Source organism: Diabrotica virgifera, chromosome 9, assembly GCF_917563875.1.
Source record: "Diabrotica virgifera virgifera chromosome 9, PGI_DIABVI_V3a".
Taxonomy (NCBI): Eukaryota; Metazoa; Arthropoda; class Insecta; order Coleoptera; family Chrysomelidae; genus Diabrotica; species Diabrotica virgifera.
The window spans coordinates 209,249,099-209,272,581 of NC_065451.1; the positions used below are offsets into that span (position 1 = coordinate 209,249,099).

A 23,483-nucleotide genomic window follows, 5' to 3' on the forward strand; every position below is an offset into this window, starting at 1 on the left:
TTAGTGAAGGATTTAACGTGGCACAAGATGGCACAATAAAAGTAATACGCTGTCAAACATTAATTTTATCAAAAATTGTATAGGTTTTTAGACGGCCTATTATATCAAAATCACCTTTCCGTGAAACTAACTATGCTATTTTATTCTTTAAAGTATGTACTTTTATCTCAAATAATTACTTTTATATTAGTTATCCACATAAATGAAGTAATATTCCAAGTAAAAGGCAGCTTCTGAGGATTTAAATTTGAGGTATAAAATTATACTGAATTTTGTACTTTTGACCATTAATACATCTGGCCCTAACAAACTTAAAAAATCAATTTTTGCTGAGAAGTTGCATCATGAGTAGTACAAACAAACCCCTTAATTTCGGCATTCTCAGATTTATTTTTTTTGTACTTACGATCACGTTTCCTTCAATTTTGAACACTGTGCGGCGCCGCTTGGTACTATTGTACCTCGGTTAACAGAATACTGGACTTGTGGTCGAAATTATTTTCACTCATTTAAAATATTATTTTACATGCTACCAAATTGAAAACAATGGAAACCTTCTCTGGTTACACCATCCGAGGCTTCTAAAAATGTAAACCATACGGATGCTGAGACTAAATGAAGATGAGGGAATTTTGCAATTCATAATTCACATCCTTTGCCGCGCTGAGCAGATGGGATGTGAATTATAAATTGTAAAATTCCCCCATCTTCCTTTAGTCTGTGTATCCGTATGGCTTGCATTTTTAGAAGCCTCGGATAGTGTAACCAGAGAATGGTAGGATGTAAAATAATATTTTAAATGTTGTTCTGAAGCTATTTTCTTGCGACATTTTTATAATCAACTATTTTCAATGGGAAATAAGTTTTTTACCAATTTTACACAATTTTACCAAAAAAATTATTTTATTAACGTTTCGACGCCCAAGTCGGGTGTCGTTGTCAAAATACAAAATAATACTAGATTAAACAAAAATGTTGTTGCTTAGTAAAAAATTCTTCTAATAATTTATTTAATCTGACTCATTTATATCGGCAATTCAGACATATATTATACATTTTAAAGTAGAAGACTTTAAAATGGTATTGCCAATATTGATGAGTTGCGTTCCTTGGACGACTTTACCAAAATATAGTTCATTCGATTACATGAAATCAACCTCAACTCAAAAATATCCACCACAAAAAATCATAGCATGTAATCTGTCTTTAAAAATACAATAAAATATTTTAAATATTGTTTTATATGCTATTAGATTGAAAACTAACGCCCGGTTTCATAATCAACTTAAAGTGAACATTAACGTTGACATTTACCAATAGGAATTGCATTGATAAAGGTACCAACTTAAAATTTAAAGTCCACTTTAACTGATTATGAAACCCAGCATTAGTCTTTTTCTAGCCGGTGTTCCTAAGGCATCCCTGCCACTTCATTCGTTGCAATGCGTGACTGCACGCGGAGTTTTATCCTGGTTCAGTCAGAGAGAAGAGCATATGTATCTCCTGATGAAGGGCTAAATAGCCCCGAAACCGGTAGAGATACTTGCTGTACTTTCTGATTAAACTAGAATATGATACGGCTGCAGTTTCAGGTTGCAACAAAATTGAAAATGTTTATTCATTTTTATCCCTTATTTCTTTGGCATATTAGCTATGTGTATGCCAAATTTCATGTCAATCCAAGCGGTTCTTTAAAATCCAGAGATTTTGCAATATTTTACCGTGAGCGAATAATTTATTATTCCTGTATCTGTTGTGTAGCTCCCAACCTGGATGGATCCTGACTGGGATAGTGAACCGGTTTGGGTACCACTACAGGTTCACTAACACTGGAGCTAGTGCTAGTACTTGGCGCAGGAGTACTAAACGGCGGCAACTGTGGAGCATTGAAGAAGAATGGAGGTATAGGAGGGGGAGCGAATAGTGGAGGGACCATGATAGAAGAAGGAGGAGGCATATTCGGTAAAGGAATATGACCCGGTTCCAGATTGAAGAAGTTATTGCTTAGTTCGGGCAATGCTCCGGGTAATCCGGGGACAGGTTCGTAGTTTTCAGCGTGGTGTGCGATTGATGAAGGTCCGGTACGGCCTTGAGAGCGCCCCCATTTGATGGTGATTCGTCTTCCGCCGAGAATCAGTTTGTTGAAGGTTTTTTCGGCTGCTGTTTCTGCTGCAGACCTGGTGGTGAATTGGACGAAGGCACACTGCTGTTTTGGCACTAAGCTGATGGAACGGACTTCACCATATTGGTAAAAATGATCCCTGTAACAAAACATTCAGATTCAGAATGATAGATATTTTTGGTGTGGTTATTATCAAAACTTTAACTCTACAATATATTTCCTAAAGTCCTAGAAATGGAGCACAAATCGAAAATGTCAGGAGCATATCGCTGGTACATATGATTAATGTGAATCCTAATACATTTCCAGTGAAAATAATAACTCTTTGATGAGTATTGGAGATTACAATTATTTTTATATGCGTGTCCGTGAAGATTATAACTCTCAAAATATTTATAATGAAAAGATTTAGTTCATAATAGATGCCGACGAAAACAATTATTTCCCTTTCTGTTTCTGTTTCTGCCGACGAAAACAATTATTTCTAAGAACTTTTTAGTAATTATAATTTTCGTGGACCCACAAACAAAAATGATGTTTTTTTGCCGATACTCCTCAAAAAATAAATTTTTTCGCTTTATTAGGGATTATAATTTGCACAATCATATATAATCGAAAATAATATTTTTCGCGGCGTTCATTGAAAGTTCTACTCTTAACGGCATTTTTCGGAGTTATACTTTTCGTAGGCGGCGGCGATATAGTTCCATGAATAATGTAACTATTAATCAAGAAACCCTAAAGAGAATCTTGCCAAAGAGTGCAGTAGTATCAAACTGCTTGTGAAGAGAAGGATGCCAATGTGGCTGGATTCTCTTTAAAAAGTGTTCTTAAAAAAATCATTAATTCATTATTTGCTGATGCCATCACTTCTATGTATGCTACCACCCTTGTAAATTTGATACTCTTGACACACAAAAAGAATGTGTGTGTACTTTGTACGCACGTAGGAAGTTATACTTCTATTATATAATTTCAAAGAAATAAATATACTTAACAGCTTAGTTGTATTTTATTTAAATATTAAACTAACTTTCTTACCTACCACTTTTAAAAATTTTTTATTAAGGTTGATCTGAACCCCCCCAAAAAAAAATTTGAAGTTTAAAAATTTTGAAAAAATTTGAGAAGGTGTATGTGATTACTAGAAGTATTTTCACAAATTTTGAGCAAACTTCATGTTTTCGTTTTCGAAAAAACTCAAAAATACTCCTTTTTTCCAAGTATAAAGCGGAAAAACCAAACATACAATTTTGTTAATTTTCTTACAGGATAAAGATATAATCCTAAGAAATACTTATGAATTTTTTGAAAATTTTTGATCTTACAGTTTTGCCACAATGGGAAAAAATAATATGTTTTGGCTTATAATAAAGCTACCGGTAAGAAAGCGGACAAAATTTTAATAACAACATATATAAAACTGTAAGAGTGGAAAATATTTGCAATAAAATGTTCAATATTTTTTCCTAAACATATGAAAAATCTCGTTAAACAAAAATTATATCTTGAATTGCCGCTGTGAATTTGTACCGCCATGACGTGGCTCCACCTACACCATCGGTAATATTTATGTTCGATAGATAGCAGTACCTTCTGCTAGAATCGCGTCAAACAGAACTTTATCCTAGCAGCGTTGCCATATCAATTACTTTGTACAACAAAATGTTTTATTGTATTATAGTTAGTAGGTAATATAATATAAGCCTACTATAACGTCTATTTATAACGCATCAGCGTGACCTTCTGAAATTAATTTAACTATTGTTCCTGAAATATTGTCAGTCCCCTTGGCCGTATTAGATTTTGATATATTATTTAGGGCCGGTACTTTCTGTCTCGATTAAACCCGAGTTGGCTTTTTAATGTTTTTAAGTAAGATAAGTTGTCTTTTTTATTTGTATTTTTTCATGTATCTCTGAAGCTTTGTATTTGACTATATTTTGAATTGGAGAATAAATAGTCTTCTTTTGTCAAATAGTTTTTCTATAATAACTACCATCCATGGTGTTTCTCTTTTGTCGCACTTATGTTTATTAAAGATTTTAATTGAAACCATTATTTTATCTTTAAAATTTTCCTTGTTCATTACTTTTTGCATTTGTGGTGAGCTAAATTTAAAGGAAAACAATTGGACGATATTTAAATAGATATGGAGTAAGAGTAAATAAATAACTACTTCTGACATTAATTCAGGATAGGTTAAAAATATTTTCACCTTCATATTAAAAATAAAAAAAGGATCAATATAAAAGAAATAATAACAATAAATTTTAAAAATCTTACATCTATATTGATTTCTTCTACATAATATGTACAAAAACAACAGAAATAAATAAATATTAGCGAAGGCAAAAGAAAAAATGTGTTGACACTTAATAATATATGTTAAATAAACGTATTGATTAGTCTGATGCAAGTAGAACTAGAACTGTTATATGGAGCTAATCTGGATCGGTATAAATTAGATGAGAAAGAAAAAAAATCTAATAAACAGTTTCTTTGAGAGCAGGAAGAGAAAGAGTATGAAGAATAATCATCGATAAAGAAGTAAAAAAGGAAACGCGATAACGATATCTAGAACAATTGTTTTATCTGATAAGACACGAAGAAAAGCCAGAAATTGCTATCAAAACAAAAAATATAGTAAAGCAGTGTGGATTGTTTGTGTGCTTGGAAAAAGGTTATCGGTTTTTATGAGCTTCCCCGGACGGGTTAGTAGGTGATAATAAGATTGTGGAAGTTAAGTGACTGTATTCAGCCCGAGAATATACACCTCTAGAGACAGCCAAATCCATAAAAACATATAGCTTGTTAAGTGAATGTCCCTAAAGAAAACAATAACTACTTCTTTAGCCTGTTTGCATCCACTCCTGGACAAAGGCCTCCCATGAGTTCTCCACTCTTCTCTGTTTTGTGCTATTTGGTATCAGTTTCTCCCGACTTTTGCTTTGAAGTCATCTAGCCATCGTTTTTGTGGTCTTCCTCTGCTACTACTATGCTCGCGTGGTCTCCAATGTACAATGTTCTCGTCCACCTTTCGTTGTTTTGCCGTGCTATGTGTCCTATCCAGTTCCATTTCATTTGCGCAATTCTTCCAATTACATATTCCACCTTCGTTCTGTTTCGTACGTCCCATTTCGAATATGTTCTCTCAGAGATACTCCTAACATAGCTCGTTCGATGGCCCTCTGTGTTCTTAATCTATTAGCTGATAACCCTGTAAGTATCACGGTATCCATTCCATCAGTCATAACGTAGAATACGACTGTTGAATACCCTTTTTTCTAGATTTATTGGTATCTTTTTGTTTTTCAACACATCACTGAGTCTTGCAACTGCTGCCCAAGTAATTCGGATTCTTCTAGTTATGTCTGCCGTTTGATTCTGTTTGCCTAGCTTGCTCGTGTGACTCTTCGACAGTTTAGATCTCACTTGCATCTAAGTCGATTCTGATATTTTGATTTGTCATCACTTTTGTTTTATTTAAATTTATTTTTAAACCGCTTTTCTCAGATTCCTGTTTAAGCATCTTTAGTATGTAGATTAGTTCTTCTGTATTGTTGCTCATGAGCACTATGTTATCGGCAAATCGCAAATCTTGGATGACTTAAAAATTTAAGTGACAATTTATCTTTTTCTTCTAGGGCATAAGGCATCTTCTAATGCAAGAGTAAATAATTCTATATTCTATTGTCTTAATATTCTAACTTATTTTTCGAGTTTGTGTTCGCCTCCTTTATTTTGTAGTAGAAGTAGCTGCGCATTTTGCCAGGTGGTTGGAATAGCAATATCAAAGAGGCACTTCTTCATTAGGATTTTAACTGCCTTTAAGGTAGTTTGACCTCCATCTCTAATAATCTCTTTTGTTATTCCGTCGTCTCTATATTTTCCATTTTTCATTTGATTTAAGGCATTTATAACTTCCTCGTTATTAATAAACCATACCATAATAATAACATTAGTAATAAACTATACCATTTATACTACAGCCAACGATCAAATGTGTAATTTGGAAGAGAAGTGTCAGAAGAAATAGAGATAAGGAGAGGGGCCAGGCAAGGTTACATACTGTCACCGTTATTGTTTAGTGCTTATTCGGAAGAAATCACACAAGAAGCTTTGGTAAACGAGACAGTCGGCATAAAAGTGAATGAAAATTTAATTAATAACATTAGGTATGCCGACGATACAGTCATAATATCGGACAACTTGGAAGACTTAGAAAGAATAATGAACAAAATATTAAGATATATGTAGTGGAGAATACGGACTCTCTCTTAACATCAAAAAATCCAAATTTATGAAAAATAGCAAGAACAACAATACAAATGAAATATTAACGGTAGGCGGCCAGCAGTCTGAGAGAGTAAAAAAATATACTTAAAACGTAAAAAAATATACTTACTTGGGAACGATAATCACAGAAAATAACGATTAGACTGCAGAAACAAGAAAGAGAATTGAAAAAGCACGTGCCAACTTCGTGAAAATAAAAAAGATTTTATGCAGCAAAGATCTGATACTGGCCCTCAGAATAAGGCTAATTAAATGTTATGTACATGCTTTACTATGGAGCTGAATCATGGACATTAAATCGAAATGCAATAAATCGACGGTTGTCTTAGCAAGACAGAGACGAACTAGTTTTGGTGTTAGTGAAATAGTTGTGAGTATTTTTTTCTGTTAACAGTCATTTTTAATATCTTTATTGTAACATTTTGGATCTTATTCTGCGGTATCTCATGAAACTGGTTAACGCAAAAAGATCTCATGGGAATATTTTTGCTGAATAAACATTTTTGCTGAATTTAAAACAAAATCCTATTATTACATCTACAGATGCATATGAAATATGATACTACATCCATGGTCGTCGTCCACATGTTTACAAAAAACATATTGTTTCCATAAACTATAAGCGCTAAAACAAATTTATCAATTTCCCTATTCTACTTTGCAAAATTCATAATAGTGTCACAACACTTGATTATACTTTTGACGCACTGTCCGTCAATGTGTTAAAAGGTTTATGTGTATAAACAAAATTTGTGCAATGCAATACATTTTTACATGATTTGTCGACAGTGAATGGAAGAGGTCGTAAAATTTTATTACAATCTTTCAGTGTGAGATAAGATGAATGCCTGACAAACTGGAATATTTAGTTACAGAGAAACATAATATGTAATTAGTCTATGTTGTGAAGCCGCTCCCGTCTGAACAAAATTCTGATTTGGTTTCTTTGCGGATTACTATTCAAAAATGTCCCCTTTAAATAAATCAGAAGGGTGCCGGCGAAATTTTTGGACAGAAATTGTTTAAAAAATGTTTCTAAACAAATTCACCATTTTTTGTCCAGGAAAATATTTTTTCTTGTTTTTTGGGTCATTCTAAGCAAGAAAGATATCTTGTCATTTTTCTCAAAAGTTGATAGTTTTTCGAGTTAGAGATTAATTAAAATCTGAAAAATGCGAAAATACACATTTTCGAGGCGTAAAAACTCTTATTTAAATTATTATATTTAAGGTTGGCAAGTCCTTAAAGTGAAGTTTAAACATTCATTTTTGAAATTCTGAGTAGTAATCGGGTCTAACTTCAATTTATACTGTTGTTTTTTAATTGTTAATTATGCGCGTCCATCCGATTTTAATGCCAATGCGGCAGGCTCTATTTCAACAATCTCCTATTTTGCCCTGTAATTTTTTAGGTTTTTTGGCTCCTTCTAAACAAAAAAGATATCTTCTCATTTTTCTGAGAAGTTAACAGTTTTCGAGTTACAAGGGATTTAAAATCTGAAAATATCCAGAATACACATCGCTTGCTGAGAACATTAGTGACGTAACTTCAAAAACGTAGTTTGTAGCGCCGTAACTGTATCATGTATGGATATTTCACGGAGAATATAATATGTTTAAATGTAATACCGCAACATGTTGCGAGTTCTAGGGGTCTTTTACAGAAACGTTTGCACAATATTCCGAAGTATGGGAGAGTTGTAGAAGGAAGTAATAGGACAAACAATTTATGTTTTTATTTAACTATAAACAAATTAAGGAGAAGAGTATGCAAAATATTTTTATGAATACCCTTAATATTAGAGATCGATTTATTCGAACAAGTTGGGCTAAGTCAAAAGATTATAACATCGTTCAGAAAGATAATAGAGGAAATCATCAAAAACGCACAACTATAGACGAGAAACTTAAGGAAACCGTCGTAAGAAAACACATAAATAGCTTTGAGCGCGTAGAGTCTCACTATTTAAGAGCTCAAACTCGTAGAGAATTGATCTTGATGGATCATTAACCTTAGCTCAGATGTATAGATACTACAAAGAGTAACGAGAAGAAAAGCAGTTGCCATCTGTCAAAAGATGTACATATGAAACATTTTTTAACACAGAATGTAATATCTCTTTTTCTAAACCGACGAAAGATCTGTGCGCAACTTATGAGGTGTATAAACAATGCAATCAAAAAGAAAAATACAAAGGCCAAGAACAATACACACGTCACTTTCGTAGTAAAGAAAGAAGCCGAGAAGAAAAAGCAAAAGATATTACAAAGCCTACATAAAAAATAATAAACTCATAGTAACTTGCTTCGATTTGCAAGCAGTATTACCTGCACATTGTGGAGATATTTCTACATTTTTTTGTAAGTCCTGCCTCAATTGCTTTAATTTTACGATTTTTGAAGTAGCATCGCAAACGGTTCCTGCTTTTTTTGGCACGAAGCCATTGCTATGCGAGGAGCAATTTATGAGGTGTATAAACAATGCAATCAAGAAGAAAAATACAAACGCCAAGAACAATACACACGTCACTTTCGTAGTAAAGAAAGAAGCCGAGAAGAAAAAGCAAAAGATATTACAAAGCCTACACAAAAAATAATAAACTCATAGTAACTTGCTTCAATTTGCAAGCAGTATTACCTACACATTGCGGATATATTTCTACATTTTTTTGTAAGTCCTGCCTCAATTGCTTTAATTTTACGATTTTCGAAGTAGCATCGCAAACGGTTCCTGCTTTTTTGGCACGAAGCCATTGCTATGCGAGGAGCAAATTAAATTGCAACATGCCTCTCTAGCTATCGTGAATGATATGACGCTGAAGACTTTTTTGACTTCAAGTACCTTTCAAAAATTTTTGGGCAAAAATTCGGATAACGATAAAGTAATATGGAATAATATACAAATTCTTAAAGTAGAAAAAGTTTTTTACAAAACTAACTTTGACTATATAACTTATAAAACTATTGACCTTTCTACTCGTCGTTTTTCTGATAATAATAATATTTTAGAGCAATATAACTCAAAACCAGCCTACGAAAAGCCTCCTACTGTAGAAGAGAAAACAAAAGAGCATTTACTGGAATTATGCAAAAAAATCTTATTGCAAATGTACACCAATCATTTTATTTCAATTTGTTGAGTTAATTTCTTGTAAGTGATTTATAATATACAATTATGATTATTAAATTTATCTAATAAACTACCATTTATCACTTTATCCGGTTTTTTATTGTTAATCTGTATAATCGTAGCAATTATGGTTGATGAGTTATTTAAAAAGATAATGCAACACGGTATTGTAAATACCTCCATATCTTACAAATATTTATAACGGTTAAATATTGCTTGTTTTTGAAAAAAGATATCCAGTCGTGTGCTATTGAATTACTAATATTCTAGTATTCAATTACTTGTCTTAAAATATCTATTTTGTAGGAGAAGAAAACCGCAGTTTTATCAGTATTGAATGGGATGTGCGATATATTAATATAAATCTGAGCTTTTAAGCTTCGAAAATGCGTATTATCGCATTTTTCAGATTTTAAATCGCCCCTAACTCGAAAACTATCAACTTTTGAGAAAAATGACAAGATACCTTTCTTGTTTAGAATGACCCAAACAACCTAAAAAAAATATTTTCCGGAGCAAAAAATGGTGATCTTTTAAATTTCTTTAAAAAAATTGTTTAAACAATTTCTGGCGAATAATTTCGCCCTCAGATTTCCTTAAAGGGGACATTTTTGAATAGGAATGCGCAAAGAAACCGAAACATAATTTTCTTTCAGACGGGAGCGGCCTCATAACATAGACTAAATGTTTCTTGCTATTAATGTTATTAGGCGTTGATAAAATTAGTGTTTAAACAATTTGGCAACATAGCCAATTGAGCCGATGGGTGTAACGATAAAAAAGTGTTCAGGTCTCTACATATTACTGAGTCATCATGTAGAAATCTACAATTAAGTTGAAAATGTTACCACAATGGCATGCTACAGTGGAGCCATCTCTAGGACCAGAAACAAATTAATTAAGGGTTCATATCAACCTTAAAACGATACCAAAAAAAATATGAATCGTCCGGGATTTGAACCCGGGACCTCTTGATCTCCTGTCACACGCTCTACCACTGAGCTATATTCTCTTTGCTTTGACAGGTTACAAGATTTCTCATACATACTGACAAATTTAATAGACCAAGGGAAGTATACAAAAATACTTTAAATATACTTACTATTATTATAAAATATCTTATTCCCGAGGAAGACAAATCCAAAGACACAAAAATTATAAATAATACATTTACTAAAAACACTAATATATTCTTTTAATGACTTATTTGCGCTGAGAGCGCTGATACATACATATCTTGAAAGATTAGCAACAAACTACATACTGTCTGTGTGCACATGCGCCCGGTATTATAAAATTTCACTCTCGGTCGTAAAGAAATATAACTTCAAAAAAACTTCAATTCAATTGGTTTTTAACTAATTGTCTCTCTTTAAACAACTCTAAATCACAAAGTGTTAATTTCACTTTATCCCATTCGCTGCCTTTCAAAGAGAATGGAACTCCGCTAGGGGCCATTTTGTTGAAACAGCACCTGAGACTGAGACTGAAGTAATCATATCACGCGTTGGAGAGTGATCGGTTCAGAAATAACACTGATATTGGAGAAATCGCTCTAATATAATGTATAACCAAGGTGAAGTTTCTTGGAAGCAGGATTAACCTGATTAACAACATATAGTGAATTTATCGAAAAGGCTTTCCAACAACTTTTCCTTCTCACGAATCTTGTAAAAGTGTCTTCCAAGGAAACTATTTTAACAGCTTTGCTAGTAACTTTCACTCCCATCTATCTTATGCGGTTCTCTTCTGGGTGAAAGTGTGTTCATATTTATTATCTCTGGGCTCTGTTATAGACCAAACTGTAGAAACTTCTTCAGAGCTTTTAAAATTTGAATTTTAGATTGTGCGTATATTATGCAGTGTTGATTACACATTAAACAAAATCTTGCCAATACAATGCACATGTATATTTTCACAATTTTCCAAGTAGCAACGACAGTAATCTTGCACCAGAATTCAAAGCAAAAATTAAGAGACACCTTAGAGTGAATGCTTTTTTTTTTCATTTGAAGAGTACTTCTCTTCCAATTTTTGTCTGTTATCTTGGTTAATACACTAAGGGCCGGTTGTTCGAACGCTAATCAACAATGATCATTATCAAATATTTAATTACTGTCATGTCAACTTTATTTGGGTTGCTGAAAACAATTATGATATTACTTAATCAATTATGTTAATAATTGTTATGTTAAGTGATTAACTAATCTCATAATTATAATAAATTATGTTTTCAGCAACCCAATAAAAGTTGACATTGACAGTTTTGGTAACAGTAATTAAATATTTGATAGTGATCATTGTTGATTAGCGTTCGAACAACCGGCCCTAAGGGCCGGTTGTTCGAAAGCTAATCAACAATGATCATTATCAAATATTTAATTACTGTCACCAACTGTCAATGTCAACTTTATCTGGGTTACTGAAAACATAATATGAAATTAATTAATCAATTATGTTAATAATTGTTATGTTAATTGATTAACCAATCTCATAATTTTAATCAATTATGTTTTCAGCAACCCAATAAAAGTTGACATTGACAGTTTTGGTGACAGTAATTAAATATTTGATAGTGATCATTGTTGATTAGCGTTCGAACAACCGGCCCTTATCAAAAATGGAATCAACTGATCATTATCAAATATTTAATTGCTGTCACCAACTGTCAATGTCAACTTTGTTTGGGTTACTGAAAACATAATTCATGACAATTATGAGATTTATTAATCAATTATGTTAATATAATTGGTATGTTAATTAATAATTAATGATTAATTAATCAATTAATTCTGTTAATTATCATAATAATAATTAACATAATTGATTACAATCAACTGATTGACGTAGGAATGAGGGGTGTTGTGATTTGATGGTTATTAAGGGGACTTCATTATAATCAAGAAGTTAATTATTATCAAGTCCCCTTTAACAACCATCAAATAACAAAATTCGGTGTTCGTACGCCAATCAGTTGATTGTAATCAATTATGTTAATTATCATTATGATAATTAACATAATTAATTGATTGATTTATTATTAATTAATATAACAATTATTAATATAATTGATAAACTAATCAATTAATGTCATATTTGTAATCAATTATGTTTTGAGCAACCCAATCAAAGTTGACATTGACAGTTGGTGACAGTAATTAAATATTTGATAATGATCAGTTGATTCCATTTTTAATTAGCGCTCGAACAACCGGCCCTTAGTTGAATCTTTTATGTTTATATTTCTCTATACAGTGATGAGCAGCTAATAACCGGCAAAATAATGCAAAAGATGGAAAACATATTAAGTTGTGAGATAAAAAGTGATAAAACTGGTCAAGGTGGGAAATTTAGTGATACAAACCTATAAATTTGCATTATATGCATTGTTAACCACCTTTAGACGTATCGGATGAGTTTGGCAACTACCACTGTCACAGTGACAGTTTTAGTTGACATCTCTGGTATGTCTAAAGATGGGAAACAATGAATATAATGTAAATTTATAGGTTTCCACCTCGACTAGATTCATCCCTTTTTATCTCATAACTCAATATGTTTTCCATCTTTTGCGTTATTTTGCAGGTTATTAGCGCGCTCATCACTGTATATATCTGACTACCGACCTCTTTATTTCTATTTACTTATGTATATATTTATATTTGACTTGTAAAAGTCCTTTTTGTATTATAATTCGCAATAAACTATTTATCTATCTATGTGGTTACCTGATATCCTGTTCTGTTAAATGTCCCAGATTTCCTAAATACAGGGTCGTTATGGTTTTGTCATCCGGTAAAGGAAGGGCTGGCATTGCAGCTGCTCGCTTCAATAGTTTTTCAGCTACTGGATCGTTCACTCCATAATAACGGTCTTTGATGTTCTACAAATTAGATGCATTGTTAAAAAAAGTGAAAAAGCAGAACATAATAATATACAAAGTATATATTCTCGTTATAATTCTCATTATAATCAATTATTGTTTTATACCAGAAAAAATAATATTTATAGTACATTCCATGTCAAATCACTCCAACAAAAACTGAGCATCTCTGAAAGAAAAAATAATTTTCAGAATAGAATAGAATAGAATAGAATAATTTTTATTTGCATAAAATTTTTATATATCTGAGCAAATAACGTCAAGTGTAAAAGTATAAAAAAAAAAGAGTATATAAATCTGAAGTACATAGAACAATTAATTATCATAATTAAAATTAAAAATTAGACACTACATGTTACAAAAACAACATTTCAACAGAAGGGACTCAAAAATGTCATTATACGGCATTATAATAAGTTATTTTGATGTTTTCAATCAAATTTTAGTGTAGGAAATGTTAAAACACCATTTTTACATTTTTCTCAATTACCAAAGTACATATTCTTCGATTTGGCTGACAATTTGCCCACAGATAGCCAAAATAAAAAACTTTAAGGGTCAATTTCTCATACCTGCGTTAATCTATAGTTCAGTTGACTGAGGTTCACCGGTGAACTTCGGTTTTGTTTGGAATGCATTTCTCATTGTTAGTGCACGCTCTACAGCTTTCGAGAAATGCCAATAGATGGCAAAAGGTAAAAAACTATCGCCATTTTGTAAGACCTTTTTATGCTGTTTTTGAATAAAGTTAAATTTAAGTATTTATAGTCAAATTGTCATTGTAATAATTATAAATAAATGTAATAAAAACAAAAATAATGTTATCATTTATCGTAAGGCTTAATATAATAAAGTAGGTTATACTTATATTATGACAGTGTTTCATGTTAATACAACGCCTGCGTAATCTATGACATCATCTGAACTGGGTTCTGAAATCTTTGAACGGTCGAATTCCAGCGTTCAGGTTTAACATAGTTTAAACTGCAATGGGTTGAACGTGAACTGAGAAAGACGATTTTGACTTTAAACTGACGTTCACCAAAAGTTCAGGTTAAACTGGAATTGAACTCGATATGAGAAATTGGCCCTAAGTGGTTAAAATGATGATTTATACCTTTTTACAACCAAAATAACTAGTTGTAATGCTGTATAATGACATTTTTGAGTCGCTTCTGTTGGAACTTTATTTTTTCCGTTGATACTTTATAATACACATTTATTTAAATAAATACCAAATCACTGTAAAATTGCTAAAAATGATATTTAAATCCATCCAGGAAAAAAACGACTGTTCGTGCTTAAATGTCTTATTTTTATGTTATGACGCAGAAGCGATACACCAAGTTGTACTTGTACAATGCTGTACGAAGCTATACAATGATATAATACAGAAGTCTTGATTGCTGTATCTACTCTAAAACCTAGTGATAAGCAGAATCAAATACTTTCAAAGATCAAGAAGCCAGTACTCAAGAACATCTAAGAATCCAGAACTTTTTTTCGTTAATTTGAAAAATAAATACTGTTTTAAATTCATCAATTATTCATGATTTGTTTAAAGTTTATATTCGTTAATGGCTCTCACACTCACTGAAATATGTTTACAGAAATGTGATAGGCTGAAGTGGTCGTTTTGATGATCTTAAGAATAAGCATGTTTTTTTGTTGAATGATGAAAAAATATTAGTATCAGTTGTGCAGTCCTATTGTCGTTTTTCTGTATCCCAAATACTCATTACATTAATTTATTATATTATTTTACCTTCAAAAATATTTGTTTATAACAATAACTTCTCCCCTTATATTGGTAATCAGTAAATAGCTGCTAATATCTGAGTACCGAGACTGAATACCTTATTATAATAATATAGTGATGGCTTCCTCAGCTAGTATTTGAATACTTTGTTTTATGTGCTCAAGAACTTTTAAGAATCGAATACTCATTGATTACACAGCCCAACAAAAAAAAAATTTGTGTTGCTGCCGAAAAAAAAATCAACTGATTTTGGTTAATTCATATGTGCTGATTCCAAAAATACAAACCTTTTCTTTGTATCAGCTCTAGTTTTCGAGATATAACATACTCATCAAATACTTAAATATTCTTACATTTCTGTATATTCAACCACTATAGCTGCACTATATCTTTTGCCTTTTTTTTTTCTCAGGAGATGATATGGTATTTTGTAACAATATTAAAGGACTGTAATAGAAAAAATTGGTGTATCGGAGTATACACTAGATCACTGGCGTCTTTTTATCGACAGTTACAAACGAAGTTTAAAGTGTGTCCTTCTACATAATGGCAACAAATATAGAAGTATACCAATTGGGCATTCTACAAAAATGAACGAAGAATATAAAACAATATCGCTGGTGCTAAAAAACATCAATTATTATCAACATTAGTGGGCGATGTGTGTTGATTTTAAGATGGTGAACTTTTTCCTGGGACAACAAGGTGGCTATACAAAATATCCTTGTTTCCTGTGTCTTTGTGATAGCAGGGCTAAGGACCAACACTGAAGTAGAAGAAAATGAGTTCTAGAGATACTTTAGTTTAAGGAAAAGCTACCGTAGGTAAGGAAACATTGGTCGACCGAGAGAAAATAATATTACCTCCGTTACATATTAAACTAGGGCTGAGGAAACAATTTAGGCCCTAGACCAGAATCGCCCTTGTTTTGAATACTTGTCCAGAAAATTCCCTGCACTTAGTAAAGAAAAATTGAAAGCCGGAATATTTGATGGGCCTCAGATATGACAACTTATAAAATATTCGCATTTTACAGAATTGATGACTGAAATTGAATGTAATGCATGATGGTTTTTGTGCCAATGTGAAGTTGTGAAAAATATTCTTGGAAACAATAAATCGGAAAATTACCGGGATATAGTGGAAGAAATGCTCAGAAATACCTCCACAGCTACTTAGACCGTTTCCCAGAAAATCTTGGTGACCTTAGTGAGGAACAAGGGGAACGCTTCCACCAAGATATCAAAACGATGGAAGAGCAGTATCAGGGGAGATGGCATACTCACATGAGGATTACTGCTGGAGTGTTCAAAGGGACCGTCCTTTTAAAGCCATTGCAAGAAAATCATAGAAAAGGAAGTTTTTAGGTGACGCCGAATAACAGATTTGTGCTGCGATGCCGGTTAGGTTAGATGAAAAGTTAAGTTTTTTTGGCAGATATAATATGTAATGATTTTTGTAAGTATATTGATATAATATAATATAATAAGATACAATAAATATCTTACTTTTTATTCGTGCTTTGTTTATTTGATGGGTAGCAGCACTACATATAGGAAGGTGGTGCTGCGTTAATTACCCTATATGTTAGATATGTGATCTGTTTTCGAATTTTCTGAAAACGATCTTATGGAGCAATTCTGGTGGCATTTTTGGATTCAGCAGACCCAAATTACCTAGAAACAGTAAAAACATTTCCGGCAGCAAATTGTGTGTTTACCAGTGTTATTGGTATTCGAGAATCCCATCACTACTTAAAATTGAGGAAGTATACTTACTTGATCAGCTAATGGATCATCAGGATCTGTGGGCTTTTCATGCCTGTAGGGACACTCTTCTCCTCTCCTGCACTCCCCTTTTACCCAGAAAGAGCACACATGGGGCCTATTTCTCTTGTAATATGGAGCTGTCCTGGCTAATCTCATCAGAAGATCATTTGGTTCACTCAGTTTACTGCTGATTGAGTCTGGATCTGATCTCGCCAGCTAAATAGATTAAAAATAATGAGAATAAGTGATGGATTTGACTGTTACTTGATAGAAGTTCATTTTATCTAACAATAGAACACTGAAAACTTTTGTTTTGAACACTTCTACAAAACTTATTAGAAATTAATGTCGCTACAGCTGTTTTGGCAGAATGCTTTTCTCAAATGATGAACTTTTACTATGTTTCTACACTTGATAGTCTGTAACACGTTAAGGACAGCCAAAGTCCGAAAATTGAATTTTCTAAGTTTTTTTGGGTTATGATTGAAAATTATTCTCTGAAATCTTCTCTTTCCAACGATATATAACATATTATATATGTTATATATATAAAATTATTTGTCTTTTGAATGTCTGCACTTAACTTACTGTGTACTGGTAGCTTTATAGTCTATTAGAGTGTTTTATGTTTTTGCGATTTCCCGAATACTAGGATTTTAACTTTTGATGTCAAATATCTCTGGATCCTTAGATGATAGAAGGTCTAGAATTTTTACAGTAGTTGTAGATAGACAATAATAGTAAGTCCCACGTAAAGTTTTATTGAAAAATGTACAAAAACAAGTAAAATAAAAAATAAAATCTAAACTTTTTTGGGTGTTTTTTGTAAGAGTACTTACTTAAAAAAGATTAAAACAAATTTAATTTTTCCTCGTTATAACCAAATATGACTCGTTATAGAGGTGTTATAGTTCAATAGGAAATTCATGAGATATCTAGTGTCCCTCGTTATAAGCGAAATTTCATAATACATGTGTTCGTTATAGAGTCTACTGTAGTAATAAATTTGGTGGATGTGTTGCAAACAAAAAGTTTCAGTGTTTTATTGTTAAATAACAAGAATATAAATAAATTAACAAATTATCCACAAACCTCGTTCTCCATGTTCTGAATGTAGTATTCCTTATTGACGTCACTCTTAGGCAAGTCGTCCCTTAACTTTAGTGCGGCATCTCTCACTTGAATGGGTAGACCATATTCTAAATCTAACAAACAAGTCTGGCACACGTTTTTAAGCTTACTACATGTCTGACACACTTCTGTTTTCTTGAAACGAAATTTCGCTCCTGGGCACCAACGAAATACTGTGAATGGACGTGAGCAGATCTTGCATTCTTTTCCAAACTTTTCTTTTGTCTAAAAAATATGTTGATATATTGATAACAGGTCAGAAGTCAATAATAGGTTTGTTCCAACACGACTGAGAACCATCCATGGAATAATACGTTCCATGGTACTGCAGAGGACAGTGATTGTTACATGGACAGTTCTCAGTTGTGCTGGAACAAACCTAATTATGTCCCATTTACAAAAAATATATACAACAGAGATACAAGGTGAATAACATTAATAACTGGATAAGAAACAGAAGAGTAGAATGGAATAATCACTAAGCCGAATGACATCAACTAGAGTAGTAAGTACAGTGAGAGAAGGTTCCTAAATAGGAAGTCCACGAAAATGATGGAACAACAACTTACTGGAGGCACATTGAAAAACCACAGCAAGTCATGTCTAAGTATACAAAAAGAAGATTAACAAAAAAAATATAAGAGCAAATGCAAAAATTACAGGGGCATTGCTAATTGTTGCACACAAAATATTGACAAAATAATCAATTTTTTTAGGGGGAATAAACAATATGACTCAAACTATCTTATGAATAATGTTAACTTAAGATATAAAAATCAAGTTAGAGACCTGGGCATCACTTTTAATGAAAGCATTATTTCAATGACCATATTTCACATATTACATTGAAAGGTCTTAAACTTCTTGGATTGACATTAAGAAACTGTAGTGAGTTCCCAATTGATGTAACAAAAGTTGTGTATTGTTTTCTTGTACGCTCTCAACTGGAATATGGCATACTAGTCTGGTCTCCTATGTATGACCAGTATATCAATTCCATTGAGAAAGTTCAGAATAAGTTTCTTAGGTATTGCAGTTACAAAATGGGAATTCCAGTTGCAAATATAGACAAAAAAAGTAATTTTAGATAGATTAAATCTAATAAACACTTTATAACAGACAAATTCAGTTTGATTCTGTATTTATTTATAAATTATTAAATAATTTAATTCAATATTCGGAACTTTTAAGTAAAATAAGCTTCAATATTCCACAGCATAGACAAAGATCTTTTGAACTTTTTCATATAAACTTTCATGCTACCAATTATGCCTGCAATAATCCATTTGATAGTGGCTTAATGTTTTTAAATAGTCACTGTGATATAGATCCTTTTAATTTAAGTTTAAATCAATTTAAAACCATGATTTATAGTTTAAAACTCTAGAATTATTTCTAAGTATTGTATTTTAAAGTGAAGTTATAAGATAAATTAGATTTAAAATAGTATATTATTATAATGCTGTAATGGGGTGATCCCGTCTATTTAATAAATAACAAGCTGAAAATGCGAGCATTGTCATAACGAAAACTTTGTATATTTATTTCTATTATGTAGTTTAGAATTAATAATTATGTTTTAATGTGCAATTATATCATTCTAATTTAAATGTTATGAACTATAAAGGTAGTTTACTCTTGATCGAAATTCATATTTTTTATATATCTCGTATAAAATTAATAAAATTTTATACAAGGTGTCCCAAAAGTAGTGGAACGGTTGAATATTTCGCGAACTGAACATCGGATCGAAAAACTGAAAAATATGTGTTCAATCCTTTTCAAAAATCTATCCAATGACACCAAACACCAACCTCCACTACACCCCCTGGAGGTGGGGTGGGGGGTAACTTTAAAATCTCAAATGGAAACCCCTAGATTTTCTTGCAGATTTGGATTCTTTACGTAAAAGTAAGCAACTTTTATTCAAGACATTTTTTCGAACTGTGGATAGATGGCGCTATAATTGGGAAAAACGATTTATCCTGATACCATGGGTAAATTATAGAAACAGTCTAATATCTCGAGAAATACACTTCCAAATGAGAAACCAAACAAACTGTTTTAATACTTTTCGAAAACCTATCTAATAACACTAAACATAACCCTCCAACCCACCCCCCTGGAGGTGGGGTGGGGGGTAACTTTAAAATATTAAATAGCAACCCCCACTTTTTATTACAGATTCGGATTTTTTGTCATGAAAAACTAAGCAACATTTATTCGAAACATTTTTTAGAATTGTTGATAGATGGCGCTTTAATTGGAAAAATATGATTTATTAGCGCCATCTATCAGCATTTTAAAAAAATGTTTCGAATAAATGTTGCTTAATTTTTCATGACGAATTCGAATCTGCAATAAAAAGTGGGGGTTGCTATTTAAGATTTTAAAGTTACCCCCCACCCCACCTCCAGGGGGTGGGTTGGAGGGCCATGTTTAGTGTTTATCGATAGGTTTTCGAAATGTTGTTCTGAAGCTATTTTCTTGTGGCATTTTTACAATTTTAACTACTTTAAAATGTATCATATGTATCTGAATTGCCGATATAAATGAGTCAAATTAAATAAATTATTGGAAGAATTTTTTTACTAAGCAACAACATTTTTGTTTATGTTAGTAGTATTTCGTATTTTGACAACGGCACCCGATTTGGGCGTCGAAACGTTAATAAAAATCATTTTTTAATAATATTGTGGCTTATTTCCCATTATAAATAGTTAAAAAGGTTTTCGAAAAATATTAAAAACCTGTTTTTTGGTTTCTTATTTGGAAGTGTATTTCTCGAGATATTAGACCGTTTCTATAACTTACCTATGGTATCAGGATAAATCGTTTTTCCCAATTATAGCGCCATCTATCCACAGTTCGAAAAAATGTCTTGTATAAAAGTTGCTTACTTTTATGTAACGAATGCAAATCTGCAAGAAAAACTAGGGGTTTCCATTTAAGATTTTAAAGTTACACCCCGCCTCCAGGGGGTGTAGTGGGAGTTGGTGTTTGGTGTCATTGGATAGATTTTTGAAAATGATTGAACACGTATTTTTCAGTTTTTCCATCCGATGTTTAGTTCGTGAAATATTCGACTGTTCCCCTACTTTTGGGACACGGTTGCATCATAAATCTTAGAACAAGAAGAGCTTTTTATGAAGAATAACTTTTATTTGTCAAATTAAAAATGGGGCTGCGCTAGTAATACAAATTTAATTATCATTCAACGATTCCAAAACAAAGTGCTAAGGAGCATTGTCAACGCTCCATGGTACTATAGGAACAGTGATCTCCATAGGGACCTAGACATGGATACTGTTAACAAGACCATAGAAAAATTTGCCAAGAGTCACGAACAACGACTTCTTCAACACGTCAATGTTGAGGCCATCCAGCTCCTCGACAACACGGATCTAGCTAGAAGACTCAAGAGGAAGAAACCCTTCGAGTTAGTTAAGTGAAAAATAGTGCACGGTGCAAGTGATGGTACAAGTTAAAATTTGTGCAATATATTAACAGAACCTAGGGGGTACTATCGAGTTTGTCCTTAGTCTAAAGTTTTTTAGTAGTAATTTAGGTTAGAAATAAGTTGCTCATTGATCACATTATTTGATCAGATTGTAATGTTCTTAAGCATCTTATTGGTGTTTAATAAATAAAAAAAAAAAAAAAAAAAAAAAAATTAAAAATAAAAGAGTTATAAATGAAAATGTTCTTGATATCCATAATTTGAGAAAAATCTTCAAATATTTTTTTCCATTAGAAGGATGTACACAGACACAATACTGGCTAGTGATTTTAGTCAATAATTTTGCCAATTCGACCAAAAAATAATTTCTAAGTTAATAATTAGTAATTTTGCCAATTTCGGCAAAATTCTCAAAAAAACAAAAAAATTACCTTCTACAATCACTAGCCAGTTGTGTCGAGTTTAGGGAACGACTAGGTATACAATTTTATAGCAAATGGAACAGTCCATTTATCATAAAGGGGAGGCCGTATTTATACTGGTATAAACCTTTTTAAAACTGTTAATAAATTATTGCTTTTAAAATATTTATACTCAAATTGTATTTGACATTCACGAAGTGTCAAACTCAAATGTAAATAACCTATGCTTGGCAAATCGAGATTTAAAAAAAAGTAGCCTACTTCCTAATGAACCATTTGATCTGACGTTTAGTGCATCTGTAGGAGATAACCGGATTGTGACGTCAGATTTTAGACTTTGAGGTTGATTATCTCGAAGACGGTTAGATATATCGAAATGCCGTTTTCAGATTTGGATTCAGAAGGCAAAACTACATAAGAATCCATCGATACACCTGCTTTAAGTATTGCAGGAGCGGCAAACGCAATAACACACAGACTTTTGCAAACTTATAAACGAAAAGTTTTCGTTGAAAATAAAAAATGGCTAGGGCACACAGAAGATGCCAGAGGGTAGACTACCAAAAATACTACTGTCAAGTACAATTGGATGACATTAGGGAAGAGCAAGGCCCGGAACAAGGGGGAAAATAGATGGAGAAGATGACCTACAAGAACTCAATGTCACAAATTAGAGGATGAAAGCAATGGACAAAAAGGGATGGAGGAGAATGGTTAATCAAGCCATGGGCCTACTAGGCTCAATAAGCTAATTATTGTTATACTGATATTGATAACTTATGACATACTTTGAGGTGAAGATATCAACTTCTGCTTTCCAAAACAGGAGAAAGGTTTACTTTCACATAAAATAAACACAACTTACCATTCTAATATATGGATTATCACCTAAACAAGTCTGGCATAACACAGGAAAATCCTAAAACCAAATAATTCATCAATATACTGTGTCTATATCTTTGGACTTACAACTTACAGCATCTTCCCAGTTTTGTCTGTTGTACGTATTTGTTGTCTTTGAAGTGGCCATTTTTCATATAATTTTGAGTACAACTAAGTAGCTGTTATCTAAACATACAAATATTAAATAAATTAAGCTTTAATAATAGCTATAATTATTTTTATAACAATCAATTCTGCACAGATTAGGTTATTGGTGATTGGTTTTTAGCATAGTTTTAGGCTTAGACAAGCTTGTCTAAGGTTTTAGGGGTTTTGAGTTTTGGTTTTGGTTATTTTGCAACTAAAATGACAGACGACAGACGTATGATGTATGACAGCAAGTGACAGAAAGGGAAAGTTTAAAACTATGACGTATCATATACCTAATTACATACGTCATCGGTTGAAAAACTATTTTATAACTAATAATTTACAAAACAAAATAGTATAAAAGAGACATTTAAAGGAATTATGCTGCAATACAACTTCTATAAAATGTCAGATTACTCTGAAATAAATTAACCAATATATTTAGTGTTTCCGAGTACGCCACTGTACTCTCGGATA

General features: G+C 32.2%; 1 protein-coding gene across 1 annotated transcript; it reads right to left on the reverse strand.

The window, feature by feature from the left end:
* Positions 1-386: 386 nt before the first annotated feature.
* On the reverse strand, positions 387-23,200 carry LOC114327648 (pre-mRNA-splicing factor RBM22). The gene is made up of 6 exons (XM_028276319.2): positions 22,951-23,200; positions 22,840-22,893; positions 18,054-18,317; positions 16,971-17,177; positions 13,279-13,433; positions 387-2,261 (listed from the first exon to the last, which is right to left on the reverse strand). The coding sequence occupies exons 1-6, from the start codon at positions 23,002-23,004 to the stop codon at positions 1,739-1,741; spliced, it is 1,257 nt and encodes a 418-aa protein (XP_028132120.2). The 5' UTR covers positions 23,005-23,200; the 3' UTR covers positions 387-1,738.
* Positions 23,201-23,483: the final 283 nt, after the last annotated feature.